This window comes from Misgurnus anguillicaudatus, chromosome 17 (genome assembly GCF_027580225.2).
Source record: "Misgurnus anguillicaudatus chromosome 17, ASM2758022v2, whole genome shotgun sequence".
In the NCBI taxonomy this organism is placed as follows: Eukaryota; Metazoa; Chordata; class Actinopteri; order Cypriniformes; family Cobitidae; genus Misgurnus; species Misgurnus anguillicaudatus.
This window is the reverse complement of record NC_073353.2, coordinates 363,651-387,621: the sequence shown is the minus strand read 5'-3', so window position 1 is coordinate 387,621 and position 23,971 is coordinate 363,651. Positions and strand designations below refer to the sequence as shown.

General features: G+C 37.9%; 1 protein-coding gene across 1 annotated transcript in view; it reads left to right on the top strand.

Annotated features, from left to right (window-relative positions):
* LOC129451970 (plakophilin-4) overlaps positions 1-23,971 on the top strand; it is a 224,146-nt gene that overhangs the window by 70,437 nt on the left and 129,738 nt on the right. The window contains exons 5-8 of the mRNA XM_073854829.1: positions 4,152-4,186; positions 4,630-4,740; positions 8,744-8,937; positions 10,706-11,219. Coding sequence (XP_073710930.1) covers positions 4,152-4,186; positions 4,630-4,740; positions 8,744-8,937; positions 10,706-11,219 — 854 coding nt within the window. The remainder of the gene's footprint in view (positions 1-4,151; positions 4,187-4,629; positions 4,741-8,743; positions 8,938-10,705; positions 11,220-23,971) is intronic.

Here is a 23,971-nt window from a genome sequence, read left to right as displayed (position 1 = left end):
CTAAGTAACCTAAGCATTGCTTGGCGTTATAACGAGCACCCACCGGTGGAAAAAGATACTATGCCTGTGAACACGCGTGTTTGTTAAAAAAACGCATATCTGATCCTCATTTACATTTTTATATATTCAAATATATGTATGCATTATACAGCTGGGAAATAAGTATTTGACACATCAGCATTTTTATCAGTTAGGGGATTTCTAAGTGGGCCACCAGATGTAGCCATCAAGCCAAATATTGAATTCATACAAACAAATCAGAACATTTAAGTATACAAGTTCTTAATAAATAAGGTGAAATGACATATGGAATAAGTATTGAACACATGAAGAGAACAAGGTGCAAAATGGCATAGAAAGCCAGGAGATCACCTGAAATCTCTCACTATTGAGAGAGAAACCCTGCCCCCTATCAGTACTAATTGATATCAGCTGCTTTAGTTCTAATTGATTGCCTATAAAGGCTCTTATTACCCAGGAGGCACATAGGAAATACTTCATGATGGGTAAAAACAAAGAATTCTCTCAAGATCTTCGTATTTTTGTCATTTGAAAGACATTTTGATGGGAATGGTTAGTGATGGCAAAATGAGGCTTCCTGAACCACTGACACCTCGCAGCCCATTGCTTCACCCAAAGGTTCATTACCCGAAGCTTCATTCAGCATTGCTCCATAGTGACACCTAGCGACTGTTAAAAGAAATAGCAGATAAATAAAATATATTTTATGCAATGACCTAAGCAGATTTTTTTTAATTGTCTGGTTATAAAATAAAAGATGCATGTTTTTCGGTGTGAATTTTCTTGGGGTGTCTACAATAAATTCATTCCTTAAAGAATGACTAAAAAAAAGTATGAGCTAAAAAGTAAGACTTTGTTTAGTACAGTGTATATGAGAGAGTATTCTGGGGTGGGATAAGAATTGTTACTTTGTTTGTATATGTGTGTGTAAAGTGAAATCATTAATAGTTTTAGTACTGTGTAGTGCTTATGGGACAGGGGGTACAGAGAAGTATTATTGCTGTATGTCAGCTTCTTATGGCACAGCAAGCATTTCACCTTGAAACATGAAATAATGGACATGAAGACCACACTGTCATAAAGTGTGACTTATAATTATATTAACATAGTAAAATATAACAATTACACATACTTTATTGTGAGCAACAATTTCAAAATACCCCCAGACAATGGAGTATTTTCTCTTTCTTCAAAATCCAAAGTAATCAACTAATCTTATCTAATACAACAATAATATATTTTAGCTAATAATTAATCACTATATATATATATATATATATATATATATATATATACTATAACTAATTTCTAATTATATAGTGTAACTAATAATATAATCTACTACTAATAATAAACTCTCCAACACACTGCTTCTACAACTCCTGACACCTATCCAACACTAAAACGCCACAACACCCACAAGGTGGCGCGAGTTTCGATACTCAGACCGAACCAATGACGTGTTCCACACAAACCGAGGCCTCGTTTGTCATCGTCACGTGATTTTCACGGAAACGATACAAGCCTCGAATCGGGCTTCACCTGGAACGCCCCTTTTTGCTCGACACAAGCTCTGGAGCCTCGCTTCAGATGTCACATCACTAGGAATGGTTATAGGCGCATTACCAGAATGCTGAATGTTCCTGTGAGCACTGTAAGATCCGTGTCTGAGGAGTCCAAATAATAATCATGAGAGTTCTCCAAGAGCCAAGAACCACTCTGACAGAACTTCAGGAAGACTTGCATCAGCAGGTACTGTTGTTTCAAAGAAAACTATAAGCAATGCTCTCACCACGCAAGACTCCATTGCTGAACAAAAAGCATGTTGATACTAGGTTAAAGTTTGCGAAAGGGCATTTGGAGAAGCCTGTGGATTATTGGGAGACTATAGTATGGTCAGATGAAAGCAAAATTAAACTTTTTGGCAGTCATATAAGCACCATGTGTGATGATGAACACACCACCCTAAGAACTCCATACCAACAGTTAAGTTTGGGGGTGGAAGCATCATGGTTTGGGGCTGCTTTTCAGCAACACTGTAAAAAATTTTTTGCCTCCCTAACTCAAAATTTTCTAGTGACTGGTAACATTGACATGTTTCACTTGGGCCAATAGATTTTCTGTGAATGGAATTTTATCAATTGTGGCAACGATCTTTAAACATTAGCTCAATTTAAAATAACAGGTTGAGCCAATTGAAAATAAGAAACCATGTTTTTGCCCAATTAACTTTTTTAAATTGTGGTAGCATTCTTTTTTTAATTTACCCAATCTGAAAATGTATATTGGTAAAATTATATTGGTAAGGAATCATGCTGAATTGTTTATTTCCCGTTGTCCTAATAGAAAAAGAAACACAAACTATTTTGTAACATTTTATTCATTTTTACTTTATTTGTAATACCTTAAAATTGTAAACATACAGAAATGGTCTGCATACAATTGCACAGTAGACATTAGAAAATAATTATTTTTAATAAAAAGTTTAGAAAATATATTTTACAAATATCTCCAAAAACACCAATATAAAAGTGGGGAGAGTTCCTCACCCAATCTTAATCACAATTTCACTTGAATTTAACATTCTCACACGAAGTAAGAGCTTATGAAAATACTTTAAACACTTTAAACAATGCCTCATAACAGTTTAACATTAAACACCTAAAACATTCTACAAATTGAAGGCATAAAGTCTCACAAATTTTCCAGCACAACCAGCTCACTGGAAATGAATCTTGACATGGATCAGCAACTGCTCAGTGTTTCACGAATTCCCATTTTCATGTCACGTGTGTAAATCACCAAAGCCTTGGTACTCTGTAAGAAGTAAAAAAGTCTCACTGAGTGTACATGTACCAAATGAAGCCAAATGTAATAAATAAAACCAGATCAATATATAATATCCTCAAAGTTTACACTTCTGAACATAGAAAAACGGCTGCTATTAGCTATATTGCAGTTCAACATTATGAAAATAAAAGTTTAGTGAGACTATGGTAAATGTGTGGTTATATGCTTATCCAACACAAACAATAGTTAAACTATGGTTAATTTTCTAAGAGATGAATTGTTCAAGCAAACCTATAGGTACTAATGTTAAGCTACTTCATGTTGGTTTTATATTCGATTACTTACAGTACAGTTAACGCGCTGATTATTTAAACATCTCATCCGTTTTGGGCGGTGTCCTTGCACTTATTTGAGACTCGCGCCGTTGAGTATCACCTGCAGCTTTACAACACCAGCTGATAGAGAGCGTCCTATTCATATCTACCCCTCCTCGTGGATTTCATGACGCAAGATGACGACGGCAGCATGCGTGGCGGAGATCGATTGGCACATGAGATCAATGTAACGTGAGAAATAAGCTTTTGAATGGCTCTTGCGGAACTTTGATGTCATAGGTTGATTGGTCTGCGCAGTGCTGCATACAGTCAAATACATGTAAAGAATGCGGCCGTTTCGTGAAGTCCAGGCCAAATACAGAAGCCCCCACACTCGTTATATATTCATTATAACCGAGGTATGCAGCAATGCATTTGTGAAGCCACAACACACACAACCTTGAGGCGGATAGGTTACAACAACAGAAGACCCCACCGGGTACCACTCATCTTCACTACAGATAGAGAAAAGAGGCTACAATTTGCACAAGCTCACCAAAATTGAACGGTTGAAGACTGGAAAAATGTTGCCTGGTCTAATGAGTCTCGATTTCTGTTGAGACATTCAGATGGTCAGAATTTGTCGAAAACAGAACGAGAACATGAATCCATCATGCCTTGTTACCACTCAAGTACCACCCATGTCATGTTCATATATGTGTCCCAGGCTGCCTGAGAGTACAGCTGCAGATAATGAGACCAGCAGCAGTCTCTAATAGTGGGTGTGGAAACCTTTGTGAAACAAAGAAGATTAAGTTACTTTATAGCTGAAGAGATTTAAACCCGTTGTAAACTCTTTTGTTAATTATTAAACACACCTGCATGAAGAGATCGTTGAAGTGGTGTTTTCTTGGAACTGGCACAAGCTTATATATATGAAGAGTTTGGTTCCAAAACGCGATAAACACTATTTTAAAAAAAGATGAATGTAAAAAGAAATTAACAGTCTTTTTGGTTCTGTTTTAGCTCGTCTGAGAAGTCTCTTTCCTGGAGATGTCCTGGTATGAATTAATCATATTAGATTTGAATGTGTTTAAAATATTTAACATTTTTATAAGGATCCATTCTTTCAGATTTTCAGTGAGCAGAAATGTTATATTTAACATAACATGTAGTTTTATATGCACACATTTACGTGGTTAATTTGCTATTGCTGTTTACATAACTAGCATACATTTTAATAGCAACGTAAAATATTTCAATTTTTAAACCTTTTATAAATGTCACCACATCAAATAAAATATCAAAGAAGCTGTCATTTGCAAAAGTGATGCATATAGCAAACTAGTCAAGCTGATTTGTAGTGAATATATAGAGTAAATTTTATATTTTTGCATAATTTTCTTGTGTTTTTGAAATGTATGCTTTTTCCAGATTAAATATACAAAAGCCAAGACAAAGCTGTGTGCTCATAGATTTTGTGTGTGTATGTGCTTTTGTATAGATGCGTCATTGTACTGTGATGTTAAGTCTCAAATGACTGACAGCTGTCATACTCCAGTGTTCGGTGTGAGGATGGAGGGAGAGCAGCTGTCTCTATATACTACAGACAAGCGTGAGAATCTTTGCTGGTCACAACACTACACTACACTAGTCACAACACTACACTAGTCTTTTAGCACAAATATTGCCACACAATTTTAGTTTAAATGTTCGGTTTCCACTTTTCCAATTGATTATTGTACATACTTAATCTTTTTAGTGTTGCTGTAGCCAGTGCTTGAAGTGGGGCAAAAAGTTCTGATACTCTTTTGTGCCCCTTAAATATTGCTGGTACAACGTGTGTGTTAGATTACTTAGCAGTTTGGGGATACATTTATCACATATAATGGTAAATGATTTCACTTGTAATCTTTTACACTGAAACATACTCATTACCAAAAGACGGAGGATTAAACAAAAATCTGTTTTCTATTCTAAATTTTATAAGATCAAAAGATGTTTACCTCATGAAACAGGCTCATGAAGGTATTGGGCTTACTGGCCACGTTATTGTTAACATCATCGTCTGAGGTAATAGCTAAATCTGACACAGGTGCTTGTGCTTCTGCTATAGCAGACTGCAGGCCTTTTTTTGTTCACGGATAGTGGTTACTTTATCCGGGGGAAGTTCTGACTCACACATCCTTAAGGTCCCCTTCTGTAGCTAGGCTAGGCTAGGTTGTTGTCACTGTGTATTCAAATTTGAAAAGAAAATCTCTGAGAGGCGTCTTTTATTTGCGTAATTTGTCAAGATGATAAATAGATCAGATATTTCCAGTGCCCCCTCCCTGTAGTGTGATGTCATTGCTATTAATCACCTATTCAGAGAGACAGTACTGGCAACATGTAAGAAGTGCCAGAACACAAGAAAAAGTGAATATACACTAAAGATTAAAACAGAGAAGTGCCTGTATTGCGTACCGCCACATACCGACCCACTTCAAGCACTGTAGCTCAGTTGCGCTTTAGCTTTACGATAGCAGCACAAAAGGTCATGTGTTCGATTCCCAGGGAACACATGCTGATAAAAACATGTATACCTTGATTCTGCTGTAAGTCGCTTTGGATAAAATCATCTGCCAAATGCAAAAATGCAGAATTTAAATGATGTGTGTGTGTGTGTGTGTGTGTGTTTACATTTTTTCCCATTTTCCCAACATAATTTCCATTTTTCCATTTGTATAATTCCATTATTTTGATGAATTTACTATAATCCTAAAATGTAAAAAATGTAAGCAAAGAATAAGTGACCCTTAGTCTTTAAACACGTTTTTGTGCTGTTTTAGATTTCACTTTTTATTGCAAACTAAAGCCTCATTCAGACATCCAGTGACTTTCTTGATATGTCTCACATATCTCTTTCAACAAGGTCTTTAGGAGGCGCTTCTAAATATAGTTGTCATAAACAAATGAGTAGAAGTTGACCGATATATTGCCGATGAAGATTTGTCCACCGGTATTTGGACCTTTTTTATTATCTGCCTCGGATGATAAATCTTCCCGCTTGGCCGATAGATTTTCTGGTTGGGTCACGGTAGCGCATTAGCATTGTGTTCCAAGATAAATACACCCGAGCCCATGCGGTGACCCACAGACAGGTTGGCGCACGACACCAAAGCATCGTGAGAGCAACCCGAGAGCAAACTGCTTCATATGCTTTTAAATCACTTCCGCAGAAGCCATGTGCTACACACCGACTTGCTCATACAATCAAATAAACCGCTATTGTCTACAGTCAAATTTATAGTTGTGTGTAAGACCGTAGCCTCTGCTTTACGCTGCGTAGCCTGACGTGCCCCTCAACAATTTTTTAACAGCGCGTTAGTTCTATGCGGACTGCAAGCGCTGTGATTGGTCCACTAGAACCCCTCCCGTGAGGTTTTAAAAAAAACTGTCTCAAACACGTTTAGAACGAATGTGTTAAAAACAACACATTAGTGTTGATTGTGGGACAACACACTAAATGCATTGTCCCAAAATTCACCCATCACTGTGTTATTATTGAAACAACACATTTTGTGTTACTTTTAACACAACTTGTGTTATATTTTAACACAAAATCAACACAAAATGACACACAATGTGTTAAAATGACACATAATTTGTTAAAAGCTTAACGCACAAAGATGTGTAAAAAATTAACACATTCTTTTTAAGAGTATTTCCGTTTGCGACGGTGAGAACAAAGTTGAAGAGTGATTTAATTCAAACTGCAACATTAGTCGCTGTTTATTTACTTCCATCACTGCTGGTCATTTCAAAACATAAGCAACAAATTGCTGTTTCTTCTTCGCTTGTGGGTTAAACTTGCCAAGGTGCTTCTTCATTGACAGTCCTGCTGCTACTGTGGTTACACGCATGGATACTGGCTACCAGCAGTCTGCATGTATGTTTGCACGTCGACACAGACGAAAACGCAAAAGTATAAATGAAAACCGATGCATTACTTGCGCCGTCGTGGCTACGCTGTAGAACCTACGCACAGCTAAAATTAACCCTTTAACAGACGATTTGAGAACTATTCATCATTCCCTTCTTAACTTGACATTTTGTTGTGTGCAAAAAGGTTTCACACAAACAGTTCCATGAGGTCTCATATGCACAGCGGTAACTACAACTGGCAACAACAAACTGAAACAAATTTACCTCTTAAACAGTGACAAATCCCAGATATTCCTCAGATATGTGCGTTGTCTATAAACAAGATGCTGTTTTCCTTGCACTCAGTAACCAGCGAAACTTGATGCCCAGCTAGAAAGCTGTTTGTTTTTGTGTGTGTGTGTACCAAGCGTGCCGCACAAGCTCTAAAAGTGAAGCCAAAATGTTTCGATTGCCCCCCTAGTGACTGGTCCCAGTATAGGTCATAAACCCGCCTCCCCCATGCTATTTAATGGGACCAACTAAACAATTTAATTACACTTTAATTATGTTTTTTCCGAAGCTGGTTTCTGTCATTTAATGTAGCTTTTATCACGCTAATGATTTAGTTTGTTTTTAGTGGTTATTTAATACTATAAAAACGATGGTGTCACGTCATGATTGACAGCTGTGATATGCGCATTCTATGTGGGCAGGGCCTTGATTTTGCGGCTTTACTTCCTTCTCACTACTGCGCAGGACTGGTCCCGAAATCGCTACTGCGCAGACCCAAGATGTCAACGCCATATCGGGACACTGGCGGCTTCACTTTTCACCTATGGAAGAGAGCGAACGGCCGTTGTCCTTTTTTTTACAGTCTATGGTGTGTACGAGGAGGACAAGACATCATTCTGTTTTGATGCTACATGCCTCTATCTAAGCAAATATATAACTTAAGCTGTGCAATTGTTGTTGCAACTCTAAGAAAGTGAAACAACCTCTTACTGAGAAAAGTAACTTTATGCAATTTATTTGTTAATATTAAGGAATTAAATACTGTTTTGTCATTTATTATACATGTAATCTTAATCTGTAAGCATTAATTATTAAACCTCATTAAAATGTTTACCTCATTACGAATTTTATTATTAAAAGCGAATATTGCATAAATATGCAAATCAATGTTATACTAATTGCTTATATGTTTCCCAGTTACTATAATGATATATTTTAAATGTGGAACACATTGTTTTCTTCATATTGGCATCGGCCATAAAAAAACATATCGGTTGACCTCTACAAATGAGTACTGTCCACTCGTAACTGACGAGAGACTGATGACGTATACTCCACTCCTGCTCTCTCATTGGTAGTCGCTCCTGAAAGTTGCTCATTTGCATAAAGTTAAACTTCTTAAATTTCTCGTGTCGCTGGACACACCCCATCCAGTCGCCAACAGTCACTTTCACTTGTGTTGCCAGAAGTCACCAAGCTTCCACTTGAATGAATGTAACTGTGTCGCTCTGCTACTGCTAGTCACTGGCGGTCTGAACAGGGCGTAGAGAGATAGAAATGTAATTTTTTTCAAATGTACTGTAAACTTACAATGTTAGCCAATTGTTATTTATGAACTACTTATTGATTTATTTGTTCAGAAATAATGTAATAAAGTGAAATAACTACTTATAATCACTTAACTCTGTGAATTCTTTACTTAGGGCCACTAGGCAACTCTCACAGCTCTACCCAGATGAAGTCTTACTCTGATAGTGGTTACCAGGATGCTGGTATCTACTACAGCAGCCAGGAGCAGGGCAAGTGTGAGTTGAAATTGCAGCACTCATTTCAGGGTTCTGGAGGAGGCTCCACACTGCAGAGAAACGCTAGGGCTGAGGGCCAGGTGACAGGACAGGTACAGTACCCTGCTTAATACTAAAAGCCTGGAGTATAGTTAGTTTTTTTACATCTACTTGAGCAAATGCGTACGGTAGAATGCATAGTGCAAAGCATAGTTTTTTTGACGTACACATATACACGTACACACGGATGTTTAATGCCTGTGCATTGCGACAAATGACAATGGCTCTCCTGTCCTACATACTACATTTTCCCACCAGGGCTTGCAAAATTTCTATATCCATGGTAGACCTTCGGGCAGACACTCTTCAGTTTTTGGTAGCCCTAAATTAATGCAAGTATCCTGAATAAAAAAGACATTACTTTTAATGTAGAATATTGAGACAAAACATCTATCAAAACACAAATAACACATAAAATAATCAAATTACAATCATCAATACAAATTCAACTGAACTGAAATATCTATAAATATCTTCATTTTGAATCTTAAATATTAACTGAAGTCACAGATAAGAAAATGCCACTCGTCGTTGTGGGCATAGCACAGGGTTCCTCAATTAGTTTTCACCACGGGCCAAATTTGTCTAATACAAAGCCTATAGGGCCACGCCACTCACCACAATGTTTGCTTTTGATGCTGTTTTTTTAACAAACAAAAATCTGTATTTCCTTGCAAGCCAACTGTTCCTGCTCATCTTTGCACTGGATATACTCATCATTAGTGGTTCAATGGGTCACAAAACTCACAGTTTGGATCATATAATGTTTTTCCAGGTACAGATTGGATAATAGGGGCTACTGTAGCTTTAAAAAGCAGTTTTCACACGCCAGAGTCATACTGTAGCTTTTTTCGTAATTCTCTTCACTGCACATGCCATCTATATCACTTTAAAGCTTGCTTTTGGAGATTTCATTTTTTAAGTAATGATAGTAATGACTGACAGGATAATGTTAGAGGAAATTTTGCGCAACAAATCCTGATCGTCAATGACAAGTCAGTACTGCTTGCTTTAGGTCGCGGCTTTGCACGATTGTGAAAGTGAAAGTAAACGCAAGCACACGTTCAAGCACGATTTAAGTACCCGATTCCTGAATTACGTACATAATTACCCTTCCAAATCTGTGAAAGAATGCATAAGCATTTATATATCTTTTTCCTTCTTATAAGTTAAGATAGCCCAGGACGTCGGCCCTGCACCTACGCAAACAAAGTTACTATTCTGATGATGAAATTTGCATATACTGTACTAGCAATGACAATGATATGATGATGTACCATAAATTATTTTTATATTTAACTTCCATTTCATTCATAAAATAACATAATTTATAAGTACTTAATTGTAAAAGAGGTAATGTGTGTTTTTCTCATATTTCCATTTAAAAATATGTTTGTGATTAGATTATACCAATTTGAGTGGGTGGCAAAATGAAAAGTTTGGGAACCACTGCTGAATGCTAACCTTTGCGTACGTGTTAAAAAGTAACTTTACTTTAGGCATGAGTACTCCTCCATACTTTTTGGCATACTGTATAACTCTGATATATTGTTTTGTTTATTTAAAGGAGCATAAATTCAGAGCTATTTTTTATATGTTGGTATTTAAATAAATTTGAATAATTTAAAATAATGGTAAAAATACATGATCCAGAAGAGAATATGATTTCCCCAGACACTAATTTAATCTGTTCATAGACTAACACATGTTGAAGTTTACATCAGCAGATGTAATTTAATTGAATCTCACTGGAGATGATTATTATTTATCTAAGCATAAAAGACTGATTAGAATGCAGAAATGGTGTTTTATGTGTTGCAGGGATCAGGAGTGACATACGGGGCTATACCGGAACATGCTATGTGGCGAGTCAGTTCAATGCCTTCTCGCACTCAGTCACCTTACGAAAGCAGCATCTCTCCGTCTCGAGGGTCACTGCGGACAGTGGGAAGCTCCTACGGATCACCCATCATGACAGAGCGAAAAAATGTGCCCTCCATTTTCACAACTGCCACCCTACCCTTAGTCCCACAAGCCAGCTCACCCTACTCCACCCAGCTGAACTCCCCTGTTATCCTACGTAGAATAGGCTCCACTAATTCCCACTCTGGTGGTACCAGCCACCTCACTACACCTTATTCAGGATGTGTGGGGTCTGTGGGAGGAGAGGGACAGGTCAGGTCGGGGTGTCCAGCCAGGCCAGGAATGGCAGCGGTTCCACAACATTATAGGCCAACAGTGCCAAGAATGCTTGTTAATGATGCCTCTGATCCATACAGTACACACAGCTATGAGGTATATGAGAGAATACCCCAAAGAACAGACAGCCTCACAGGTAAGAAAATCTCATTTGTGGCAGTGCTGTCCAATATGACATATGTCCAATGTAAAAAAATAACAAAGTAACATAAACCAAAGAAACCAGAATGTTTCTAATGTAATAATGTGTGTTTAGTAGGGATGCTCCGATCGATCGGCCGCCGATCGGTATCGGTCGATAATGGCATTAAATGACTCAATCGGTGCTCGCAAAATCTGCCGATCTCATTAACCGATCTTTCTGTTTACTTTTGTCATCAAAAGGATCCTGAATGCGGCTGCAATTAGAGACTTTTTTACGTAGCGCAAGCATTTTTACAACCCGTTGCTCATGTGTGATGTGCAGATTTAGATTTCTCTCTCTGCCTTTATATATTACAGAGATATGGGTATTTTCTATGAGGACGCGCTCCGGTCAACAGCGCGACGCGTCTTCACATCCCCATCAAACAACGTATATAACACATATCTACACAATTGCATCATCATGCCAAAAGTTTATTATTTGCATGCGTTTTAAAGTTTTGAGCGTTTAAACTTTCATTTTCAACACAGCTGCTCTTGTTCAAACACACCCGACACGCGCGCTCGCTCACAGCAGCCTGTCATCAGTGCACGTGAACAGAGCAATCTCTCTCACGTCTAAAAGCTACAGTATCCTAATTCAGCTCTTTATTGAATAAAATCACTCTCTGCTCTTGACTAAGGAACTGTTATACTTTATACGAATGTGTGTTTATTTAATTCATACAGTAAAGACTGTAAAGTGTTTTATTTTCATTACTTTTAGGAGACAAACCTTATTAAAGACAGGGCTCGAAATTGCGACTAGTTTGGTCGCATATGCGACCGAAATTTAATCTGTGCGACCTACAATATATTTGGGAGCATTTGTGCTACTGCCCATTTTGTTGTGGTGCGACTTGATTTAGATTGTGATGTTCTGTGCTGCTGTCCCAGGTTCATTGTTCTCTCCAACATTACATAACCAATCAAATTTCACCATTAAGTTCTTGCGTTTAAGGAAGACCGGAGATTGGCTAATATGAGCGTCAGTCATTCCTTGTTGCCGTGCTACATTGGTACGTGAAGCGCGAAAATGTGAAAAGACGAACCGCGAGCCTGACGAGAAGCCAATGTTACTACTGTAATTAATGACGACAATCCTGCTTCAAATTCGACTCCACCACCAGAAAATAAGACTTGACGTTAAACCTTTCTGAGAGAGTGGCTTAAAGATTTCGAGTGTCTCCGCTATGAAAATGGCTCGATGTAACTTACTGTGTTTGTAAATCCTGTAAAACGGCATTGGTGGCGGAATCAAAACATTTTAAGCGCCAGACCTTTCTTAAACATGGCGAAAGTGCCAAAAACACAGGACGTGTCATGACAAATGTGTTCATTATTGATGGAGACACCGACCTGTCTGTCAAAGAGTGTTTGATGCGCATGCGCTGGTGAAAGGACATCCGACAAACATCCTTGTGGTCCATGTTGAGGTGGAACATGACAATGCTGATGGTATGTTTTTGTTGTATTTTTTTTAAATATTGCCTATTTAGTAGTAATAGCATCCTGGTAATGCAGTTCTCAATACCAATATATATTAGCCTTCTATATTAAGGTCACTTTTGTAATGTCCCAATTAATCAGTGTTTTACGTGTTTGCTAGATTTTCTATTGTAATCTTAATCATGTTACCTGTTATTGTTAAATTATTATTGCTGCTATACTATTTCAACAGCATTTGGGTATTAATTTAGGAATCTATGCAGCAAAAAAAAAAAATTAAAATAAAATACCAAATTTTAAATGCTGGCCATAGGATGTGTAAAGCCCGGTGGTGGTGTTTTATTTTTAATAAAATAAATCTTTTGATGGATGCGCCTAAATTTTTGTTTGTCACCAGTGCTACCAAATTAAAAAAGTTAAAGGACAAGTTTGGTATTTTACACTTAAAGCCCTGTTTTCAGATTGTTTATGATGAAATAGAACGGTTTTGACTGAAATTTCGACATATGCGGCTGACCCGAGAATTTTCAGGTGTTTGTTGTTTCACCTCCCACCTATACAATGGGTGTATAGGTGCACTGGAACAATCCTTCCTAAAATGTATTAAACTTTCGTTTACAAAGCAGTGAACTACACTAACCTTTTCCACTGGTGGCACTTGCGCTACCAACTTTTTCACTGGCGCAAAATATGATTTGGTCGCACATATTTTTTTCAAGTTATATAAAGGCGCTCTGGATAATAATGATCAATAATTAAACTGTATTGCATACAGATATGCTTTTGATTTTACTTGCCATCTTTTAAACCACATGCCGCCTTGTTTTCTTAAACATTGCAGTGTTTCCCACAGATCTGAAATTTACTTGTGGTGGTAGCCGGTGAAAAGGGCAATCATTACCCACTGACAAATAATGGTCTACTATACATGTGACGAAGAACTAATAATGTGTGACACAACACAATACTTTGATTTATTGAAAATTAATATTAATTTCACATTATATTTTGTCAAAGCACCACGAAAACACTTACTGTTTTTGCACTGATATATGAAGCAATTAGACCCCTTTTATCAAACTCAATATAATACAATACTATGTAAAGTATATTAATAGACAGTGCAGGTCTATAGATTATAAATGTGACTGATGTTATAATGGTAATAATTTCTATTAGATAGGCACTTTTACTGCTTCTGCTCTATCTTTCTATTTCTCTCTTTCTGATTTAAAAAGCTTAATCCACTCATTATTTCAGCACATTTGCGACCCATTAAAAATTAGGGTCGCAACGGCAGTTCAAAAGGTCGCATATGCGACCATTTTGGTTGCAGTGTAGTTCCCTGCAAAGACGTGAAACTCACAGAGTGGTCAGGGGTGTTCATTGATATGCTCACACAAAAATCGCTGCAAAAGATGCTTTCCAACAGGTGTTTTAGCATTCGTTGTAAACGTGTGGACCTATTTTTCCAAACACCTCACACCCGTATATTCTTCCGTTGAGAGCTTGAATAATAGACACTCTAGCCCAGTTGGTGGCGATAATCCGCCTTTGCCAATTGCAAGAATACAAACAAAGTTCCCGGCGTGGAGTAATACCGTACCTCACAGCACATCTAATACAAGTCAAGGGACTTGGCAAAAACTACAATAAAACCTGTTGGAATGCGTATTTTGCAGCGATTTTTGTGTGAGCATGTCAGTGAATAGCCCTATTAAATATCTCTTTGCAGAATAAATATTTGTTGTGCTTATTTATTTGAGTCTCTATTAAAACCATAATAAACCTAATTACTGCAAGTAATATAACAAAGGCATCATCTGTGGTATTACTTTATCTAGAAAAAATGTTAACAGTTACAGTCATCAAAGAGCTTGCATATCAGCTTTAAAAATGTTTTTTATGATTATTCAATACAGACTTGGCAGAAAGCATATATGCACACACCACAGCCTGCCTATTATGTCTTGTCATTGTAAACAAAAAGACGAGGACCCGTCCACTTTAGCCATCCTGTATGTGCTGTGGATGGGGAAGAGTTTGTAGAATTTTAAGTTACAGTTGCTTGGAGTTTAAACTTGTCATCTAGATGTCGGCATTTGATCATCGTATAAAATAATAAGAGTAGTATTGTGGTATGGAATTCAGAACTCGGCTATTGTCGTAATGAATGTGTCAATAAATTGTTCAAAAACATGAATATATTTATTAATAGAACAGCTGTGTTGCTCCGACAGTTCTGCTGTGGCTTTGTTTGTTTCATTGGTTTCAGTTGTTTTACGCTACAGACCTATTACAGATAAGTGGGTGGGACTTACGAAAAGCAACGATACGACCGCCATCTTTTTGGAAGCTAAGCTAACAGAAGCTGTGGAGCGTGCCAGGCTTCATTAAGCCAGCGTATTCTCGTATCGCCAGAGCCAGACAAACGATATATCACCATATTGATATATTGTCCCACCCCTAGTCTTTCAAATATGTTTGTTTTTATTTTTTGAAGTCGTGCAGAACGAAATTTGTGTTTCACTTGTCCATGCACAAAAGTCACTTGTCCGGGTAAAGATTTATAATATTAAGTATTTTTTGTGTTTTGCTAATCAGTGGCGAAGCAAGGGATTTTTCATAGGGGTGGCCAGGCAGGGGCCAGCAGTTACTCTGGGGTGGCATATAAAATCTCTATTATACTACAATACTTTAATTTTAATTAAAATGAATTGAGATTAACATACAATTTATAGTCATAATTCAACCTCATGTTTTTTAAACTATTTAATCAAATAAAACTTTTGAAATTTACTTTGAAACCAGGATTTATATCTCCCATCGCTGAAAAAACTTTAGAGACACAGAAAATCATGTTAATTTTTTAGGCGACTGAAATGTATTTTACTAAGATTCATTTGGCTGCTTCTTGCTACTCTTTCTGAAGAAGGATGTTATATCTGCTGCCTTTCTCTTCATTTTTCCCACATTTCAATAATTGTCTGACATTAAAACACTAAAGCAAAACATTAAAACATTACCATGTTTTGAAAAAAACGTATTAGGATAAATGTATCTAGATTATCTGTTATATAAAATCAATCTTAAACCTAGCATTTACGCTGTAATATTTGTGTGGGATTTTTAATGTACAGTGACGAACTCTGTCAGATTCAAATCGGCACACACATAGGCTCGCTGAAAGAGAGATTCTCGTTATAAAACAGATTCTTAAACAAGATTTTAAGCCCATTATGTGTGTTTACCGAACTTTAGAAGAGAAAAAATACGGACTTAACCTGATAAGGAACACTGTGCCGTACACGGTACACCCCCTCCCTTGCACGTGAGGCTGCACTACGTCATTGTAACTTTGAAGCATTAAATCTTCAAAATATACGGTCATGCGGCACATCGTTGTAAAGCTTAGACTTTCGGGATTCGATTAAGCGCACACACAAAGCATAATATAATTTATAGCAGTCATAAAACTGTAATCTAGTTGTTAGTTACCTGAACTGGGCGGCACCGATTTAGGATATTTACTTACCTTCAAAATCTTCCCTTTATCCGCTTCGGTGAAATCGTCCAAAACAAATTGTTCATAAATCCCCAAAAGTCCAAGGAAATGGAATATCCAAGACTTTTAATCCAAAACGATTTGTTCATCTCACAATCTTGACGTTTCTGACCGAATTACAATATAAATAGTGTATACAATTAGTTCACTAACGGACATTTGTTCGAATCTCACTTTTCATTCACGATTTATAATGAAAATATTTGGATGTCATGTTTATTCTGCAACTTCAAGGAACAAATACGCCCCCTTTTGGAATTTCAGCCGTTCCATAAGCGGCTACATCAGCTTTTTTGACACACAGTGATGAAATCGCGGTTGAAGTGCCTGTCAGTTATTATTCATGCCGGAGCCTGAAGAAACATCACTTTCAACTTCACTCCATGCCGTCCTGCGACTCCCGCCCCTTCGTGTTCGTCGATCAGGTTTAATGCATGTTTAGTAACAATAACAGTAACATGTAAACGTGTGTGTGTGCCTGTGTGTGTGTGTGTGTGTGTGTGTCGGCGCACCACGTTCTCTGTTCAATATTCTGCTCGGTGTTTGTGCTGCGCGTTCTGCTCTGTCGTTAACGGCACATAACGTTAAGTAACATTGTTTGAAATTTAACTTGTCCAGTCGGACAACTAATTTTCTCTTACACTTGTCCTACAAAAAATCCACTTGTCCCGGACAAGCCTTAATGTCGAGCCCTGCATGTGGAGCTATGGAGAGTAAGGAGTTGTTGTCATGGTACAGAGCCCCTCCCCCTCTCCGCCATGTTGGCAGGATTCCGGCAGCAAAACATGATTCTTTATGTGTGTTGTTAGCTCGGTAATCGAGGAGGTTCTCGCAAATCCACATTGTTTTACCATGCCTGGAAGTCACTGCTGCGTTAAAAACTGCTCCAGTACCTCACACGATACATATGGAAAATGTAGGAACAATGGAATACAGTTTTTTAGGATATCGAAATGGAGACACCATATGCAATTACAAAGACATCTTAAACAATGGCATATTTGCATTAAAAATGTCATAATTGAATGAATGACACTAAATGACAGTTGTCATAAGTATGCATAAAACCTCCTTCATATTCCTGAAATGTCATGTCATTATTATGAAGGTTTTATGTCAGTCTTATGCACACCCCTTCAAGTAAAGTGTTATACACACTGTTAATGGCTTTAATCTAACCAGGACATTTACATCTTGCAATCACACATTTAACTACCATAGCCAACCCAGAACCGGTTTGTCCACTTTGCAGCCCCCAACACAAAAACCTGCTACTGCATGTGTCATTTTGCTAAAATTAAATTACAACTAAATACCTAAACATACACAGCTTTAGCCTACATCAAAACATGTTGGAAACGTTTTTGTACATTAAACATCTCGTTACAATCTAGTGCAGGGCTAGTCAACTGGCAGGTCCAAGTGTGGCCCTCCAATCAGATTTATCCAGCCTGCCGGTCATCTTTGGCCGTTTCTCAATCGAAAGGCTGCAGCCTCCGGAGGTCGCATATGCAGACGGCATACGTCATCAAGTTTACGTTAACTGAGCATTACATTAACAAATCATAAGCATATTACAACGATTTACGATTAACTAAGAATAATAGTCAACTTTATAATTGATAATATTCTGAAATAAGACTTAATGACATATGCAGCCTGGAAATGCGACCTCCGGAGGCTGCAGTTTTCGGATTGAGAAACAGCCATAGTCTGATTAAAATTCAGCGTGGTTACTTTTACTTTCCACTGTACATGGCAAATGACATCCGAAAACAGGGCTGCGTGGAGTGCCAACCATCTGTGGTTGCATAATTATCCGATCCATTTTGAACTTGTGTGATTACACTGCAGGTGACACGCCGACTAGGCGTTTTTTGTATTTCTGTGTGTTCATAATCAACACACTGTGTGAAAAGTGAAAATTATGAATCCTTTTTTGTTTCACTTGAATACTTTAAAAACGATTTATTACTGGATATTAAATTATTAAGTATTAATATATTAATAGATTAAGGCTCTTGCGCTGGAATGAGCTTCTTCCCCATGACGATTAAAATGCTATTTCATTACGACTGCAGGGCTTGACATTAACTTTTTGAGGAACTTGTCCTTAGGACAAGTAAATTTGTGTTTCACTTGTCCATGCACAAAAGTCACTTGTCCGGGTAAAGATTTATAATATAATGATTATACATTTTCAGGGATTTTTCATAGGGGTGGCCAGGCAGGGGCCAACAGTTACTCTGGGGTGGCACATACAATCTCTATCATCCAACCTCAAAATACTATTAAGTATTATAGGTGCAATAATCACAATGATGTATAACATACAATTGCTACAATACTTAAAAAAAAAAACATGAGGTTGAATTATGACTATAAATTGTATGTTTATCTCAATTCATTTTAATTAAAATTAAACTATTTAATCAAATAACACTTTTGTAATGTACTTTGACTGAATTTAAATATCCCAGTGCTGAAAAAACTATAGAGACCAGAATCATGTGAATTTTGTAGGCCACTGAAATGTATTTTACTAAGATTCATTTGGCTGCTTCTTGCTACTCTTTCTGAAGAAGGATGCTATATCTGCTGTCTTTCTCTTCATTTTTTCCCACATTTCAATAATTGTCTGACATTAAAACACTAAAGCAAAACATTAAAACATTACCATGTTTTAAAAAACTTAAAAGTATAAATGTATCTAGATTATCTGTTATATATAAAATCAATCTTAAACCTAGCATTATGCTGTAATGTTTGTGTGGGATTTTTAATGTACAGTGACAAACTCTGTCAGATACAAATCGGCCGTCGCGCAGCGCACACACACACATAGGCGCGCTGAAAGAGAGATTCTCGTTATAAAACAGATTCTTAAACAAGATTTTAAGCCCATTATGTGTTTTTACCGAACTTCAGAAGAGAAAAAATACGGACTTAAATCGGCTTTTTTGACACACAGAGAGGAAAACGCGGTTCACGCCGGAGCCTGAAAAACATCACTATCCACTTCATGCCGTCCCGCGACTCCCGCCCCTCCGTGTTCGTCGATCAGGTTTAATACGCGCGCAGCTTGTTTAGTAATAATAACAGTAACATGTAAACGTGTGTGTGTGTCGCCGCGCTCTCTGTTCAATATTCCGTTCGGTGTTTGCGCTGTGTGTTCTGCTCTGTCGTTAACGGCACATAATGTTAAGTAACATTGTTTGAAATTTAACTTGTCCAATCGGACAAGTAATTTTCTCTTACACTTGTCCTACAAAAAATCCACTTGTACCGGACAAGCCTTAATGTCGAGCCCTGGACTGCCACTATGGGGCGAACTCTTGACAGTTATATCTGTATCAGTGATGCGCGGGTCAATGTATAAACAACCCGCACCCGACCGACGTTTTCATTTAACCCACCCGCAACTCGGACCGCAAAGAAAAAAAAATATATTATACCCGACCCATTTCCTGGCCCGTTTAATAATTGCAGGGTCCGGGACTTCTCAGGTTTTGACTGTTTGTGTTCCGCTACCTATTTGCGCGGATCCCCCACCTCATGTATAAAAACAACAAAACATAATATACTATATAGCCTATATTAAAATTAAAATATATAAAATATATATTATGCACATTTTTAAGTTGCTATCGTTTATAGTTTTCTTAAGTGGGATTCGGATGTGAAAAGCGCTGCATAATGTACGCGCCTTTAGTCCTACCATTAAAACTTAACTAAACTAAAAAATAAGAGGTGATATATAGCTTTAGCCTACATAAATGCTTATTGCTTTAATGTTGCGAGTTCCTCTTCAGCTTTTCTTGCTGTTATGTTTATAATAGTTCATTGTTCAGAGTTCATATTGTTGATCTTATAGTCCATTTAAACATTTTCTTACAAACTGACTCTATTCGTCAGAAAAACACCATTTAACTTTTTTCCTTTACCTGCCGTCGCTGTTCTCTTTGCGTGTCCTCCGTCAAAGTGGCCTATTAAAATTAATATGAAGTTGATTTTTAACAGTCGTAAGCACACCGCAAATCAAACGTGCTGCTACATTATGCTCTAAATGCGCGTGTAAATTTAATTTCTGGGCACTGCCAGGCTGATTTTTTGAAAAGTAAGTGATATAGGCTACTCACTGCATGTTTTGGCATTCAGTAGCATATGCACCAATGAGATGCACGGTGTTGCTTTTAATGTTCTTTTTAATTTATATTCACAAAACCTAACAACAAAACATTGATTATAATTGCGAGACAAATTATTTGAAACAAAATTCGTTTTAAAGTAGCAAACAAAACTTAAATTAAACTCGTAATAAGCTAATTAAATTGAAACAAAACAACATTACAACAATATTTAAACCCAACAATACTCAAACAGTAACACAAAACAGACATTAGGATCTGTAGTTTGTTGGTAGATGTTTATTGGGCAAAACCTCTGTTGCAAACCTCCATTTACCAGAATAAATCATTTTTACTTTGAAATTGATGCGTTGTCACATTAAAATCAGCTGTTCGTTTAGGTTCCGTCTACGTTTATTTACACTGCAGCACAACCCCAGAGTTCTCAAACTAAAACAGGGTCTACAGCGTTTACGAATGAGTCCGTTTATAAGGGTGGAAAAGGGTGGAGTAATCTAACTGAAAGCCGCAAACGTGGCAAAAGTAATGCGTAAAGGTAAATGCATAAATGTAAACAGTATACTCCGTGTAAATCTTTGGCCGTTTTCAGCACCGTTTTTGTGCGCGCACACACACACACACACACACACACACACACACACACACACACACACACACATACACACACACACACACATATATATGGTAAAAGTAAAAATAGGGGTAAAAGTTTGGCCATATTTACATTTTTTAAAACTGGCCCTCGAAGAAGAGTAGTTGAAGGCCTCTGATCTAGTGTTTACGAAACTGTCGTAGTTAATTACTTTGCATTTAGCAGACACTTCTTTACCAAAATGACAGTGTAATTACAACACACTAAACGCATGTGAAGAAACTGACCTTTGCCAGTACAACGCTGTTTGCAGTGCTGGGCAAGCTACTTGGAAAACGTAGTGAGCTAAGCTACCAGTTACTTCACATTAAATCAAGCTTCACTACACTGAAGCTACCCCCCTGGGAAATGTAGCAAGCTAAGCTACATCAATAGTAGCTTGCTACATCCAAGCTACTTATTTATTTTTAACCAGTTTTATTATGTAATTATTTATTCAGTTTCAATTTATCATTTTGGTAATTATAGGCAATACAAGCATAATGTAGGCCCAGGTACATCACATTTTGGGGCTGTTTGCTGGACTTATCCTACTCCCAGAATTAAATGCATGTTTGAGCTGCCTTTATTCAAAAACACCTTGCCCTGAAAGGTCTCCAACGTGGGCCCGCAGGCAGCAGGTAGCCTGCACAGAGTCTGTGAGGTGCCCGCCAAAGCACATTCTATTAATAGTTTCAATTGTAAATTTTATTACATGTTTTTATATTAGCTTGGCTTGGTGACATAACCCAGTCAGAGGTAGAGCACGAGTCTTCACAGAATGCGAGTGCTAATGTTTTGTATGAATGAAGGCTGCACAACTCGAAAATACGGAACAAACGACGTCCTGTGTCGATTGAAATGACGCGCTAATTCTCAAATTCAGGACGACTTCAGAAATGTTTGGAAAATTGTAGCTTGTGTGGAAGCTACCTCACTACTTGGTCAAAAAAAGAGCTTAGCTACTGAAAAGCTATTTGATTTAGAAAGCAGCTAAGCTACCGGCCAAGCTACTGAAAAATGTAGTTAAACTAGCTTCGCTACTTGTAGTGAAGCTACTGCCCAGCACTGGCTGTTTGTGAGCTTGTTCCTGTAAGTAGGGCTGCACGATTCATGCTAAAATGTGAATCATGATTTTTCTCCTTGTGAATTGAGATCCATATTCTCTTTTTTTACAAAAACATTTATTATGCACTTAACCTTAAAAAAAATCTGCTGCAGGACTTTCAGTTAACGTCTCTCAAAAAGTCTCTTTTCCTTATTTTAATCCTCTTGAAGCAACACTAAAGAGTTTTTTTTTACCTTAAAGTAACGTTTCCAAAAAAGTTTCAGTCGTTCGTCCACTTGAAACAGGGTGAACGGCACTTTCACATTCGCCTTGCAGCCCTATATCGGCCACAATCGCACTAAAGAAGTTTCCAACCGTCGAGTCGGGGCTATTTTTAGTTATTCATATATTGTTGTAGTATGTTTATGACTTGGGAATGTAATGCTCCGTTAACTCGAATGAACCAGGCTTGATGACGTGTACAGCCTGCATTTGCGACCTCCGGAGGCTGCAGCCTTCCGATTTAGAAACGTTCGGAGGTAACTAATTTCCTTGCCTTCTTTCGGAACCAATGTTGTTGCATCGTCACTTTCTCCGTTGCCACATATATTATTAAATCTCTTTCTCTAAAGTTTGTTAAGATAGATTAGGACTCATTTACTGCTGGACAGAGAGTGAATGAAAGCGCAGTCCTCTGGCAACAGTGACATATTTCATTGCTTTCTGTTAAATTGCTCAAAGTCATGACTGTTTAAAACACACTTGGCATCACATTCATGATTTTATGGTAAAATGACACTTTTTCGCGTCAATCCATGAGCATTTAAACCATAAACAAAGCACTTTCACTTTAATTGAGCGTGAGCAGCGCAGCAGAACCGACGCAGAAACGATTGCAGCACTGTTGCTTCAAAGCCGTGAGCCCGCGCTGCTCATGCGGCGGGGTGCATGCTTGTTAACATGGGCGCTGAAAAAAACACACGCCGCACTGCTCACACTGAAGCCACTCGCGTTGCTACTACTCTACGGCGGCGCCTTTTTGGGTCTGATGAATCGACGCGCATATTTTGCGTCGACGTATTTTTTGCGTCGACGTCGTCGATTACGTCGGCGTGTTGTCCCAGCCCTATTTGTGCAGCCCTGCCTGTAAGGTCCCTTTTCTTTCACCTTATCTTTTTGCATTGCTTTATTCTTTTTATTTATCGTATTTTAGGGGTGACCCCGAATAGTCGAAGATTCGATGCATCGATAGGAGAAGCCTGATTTGACTACCAATCTCACAGTCGAATCTTTGCAGATGTGTTATGAAATGAGGTCCGTGTTCGTCGATCAGGTTTAATACGCGCGCAGCTTGTTTAGTAATAATAACAGTAACATGTAAACGTGTGTGTGTGTGTGTGTGTGTGTCGCCGCGCTCTCTGTTCAATATTCCGTTCGGTGTTTGCGCTGTGTGTTCTGCTCTGTCGTTAACGGCACATAACGTTAAGTAACATTGTTTGAAATTTAGCTTGTCCAATCGGACAAGTAATTTTCTCTTACACTTGTCCTACAAAAAATCCACTTGTTCCGGACAAGCCTTAATGTCGAGCCCTGGACTGCCACTAGGGGGCGAACTCTTGACAGTTATATCTGTATCAGTGATGCGCGGGTCAATGTATAAACAACCCGCACCCAACCGACGTTTTCATTTAACCCACCCGCAACTCGGACCGCAAAGAAAAAAAAAATATTATACCCGACCCACTTCCTGGCCCGTTTAAAAATTGCAGGGTCCGGGACTTCTCAGGTTTTGACTGTTTGTGTTCCGCTACCTATTTGCGCGGATCCCCCACCTCATGTATAAAAACAACAAAACATAATATAC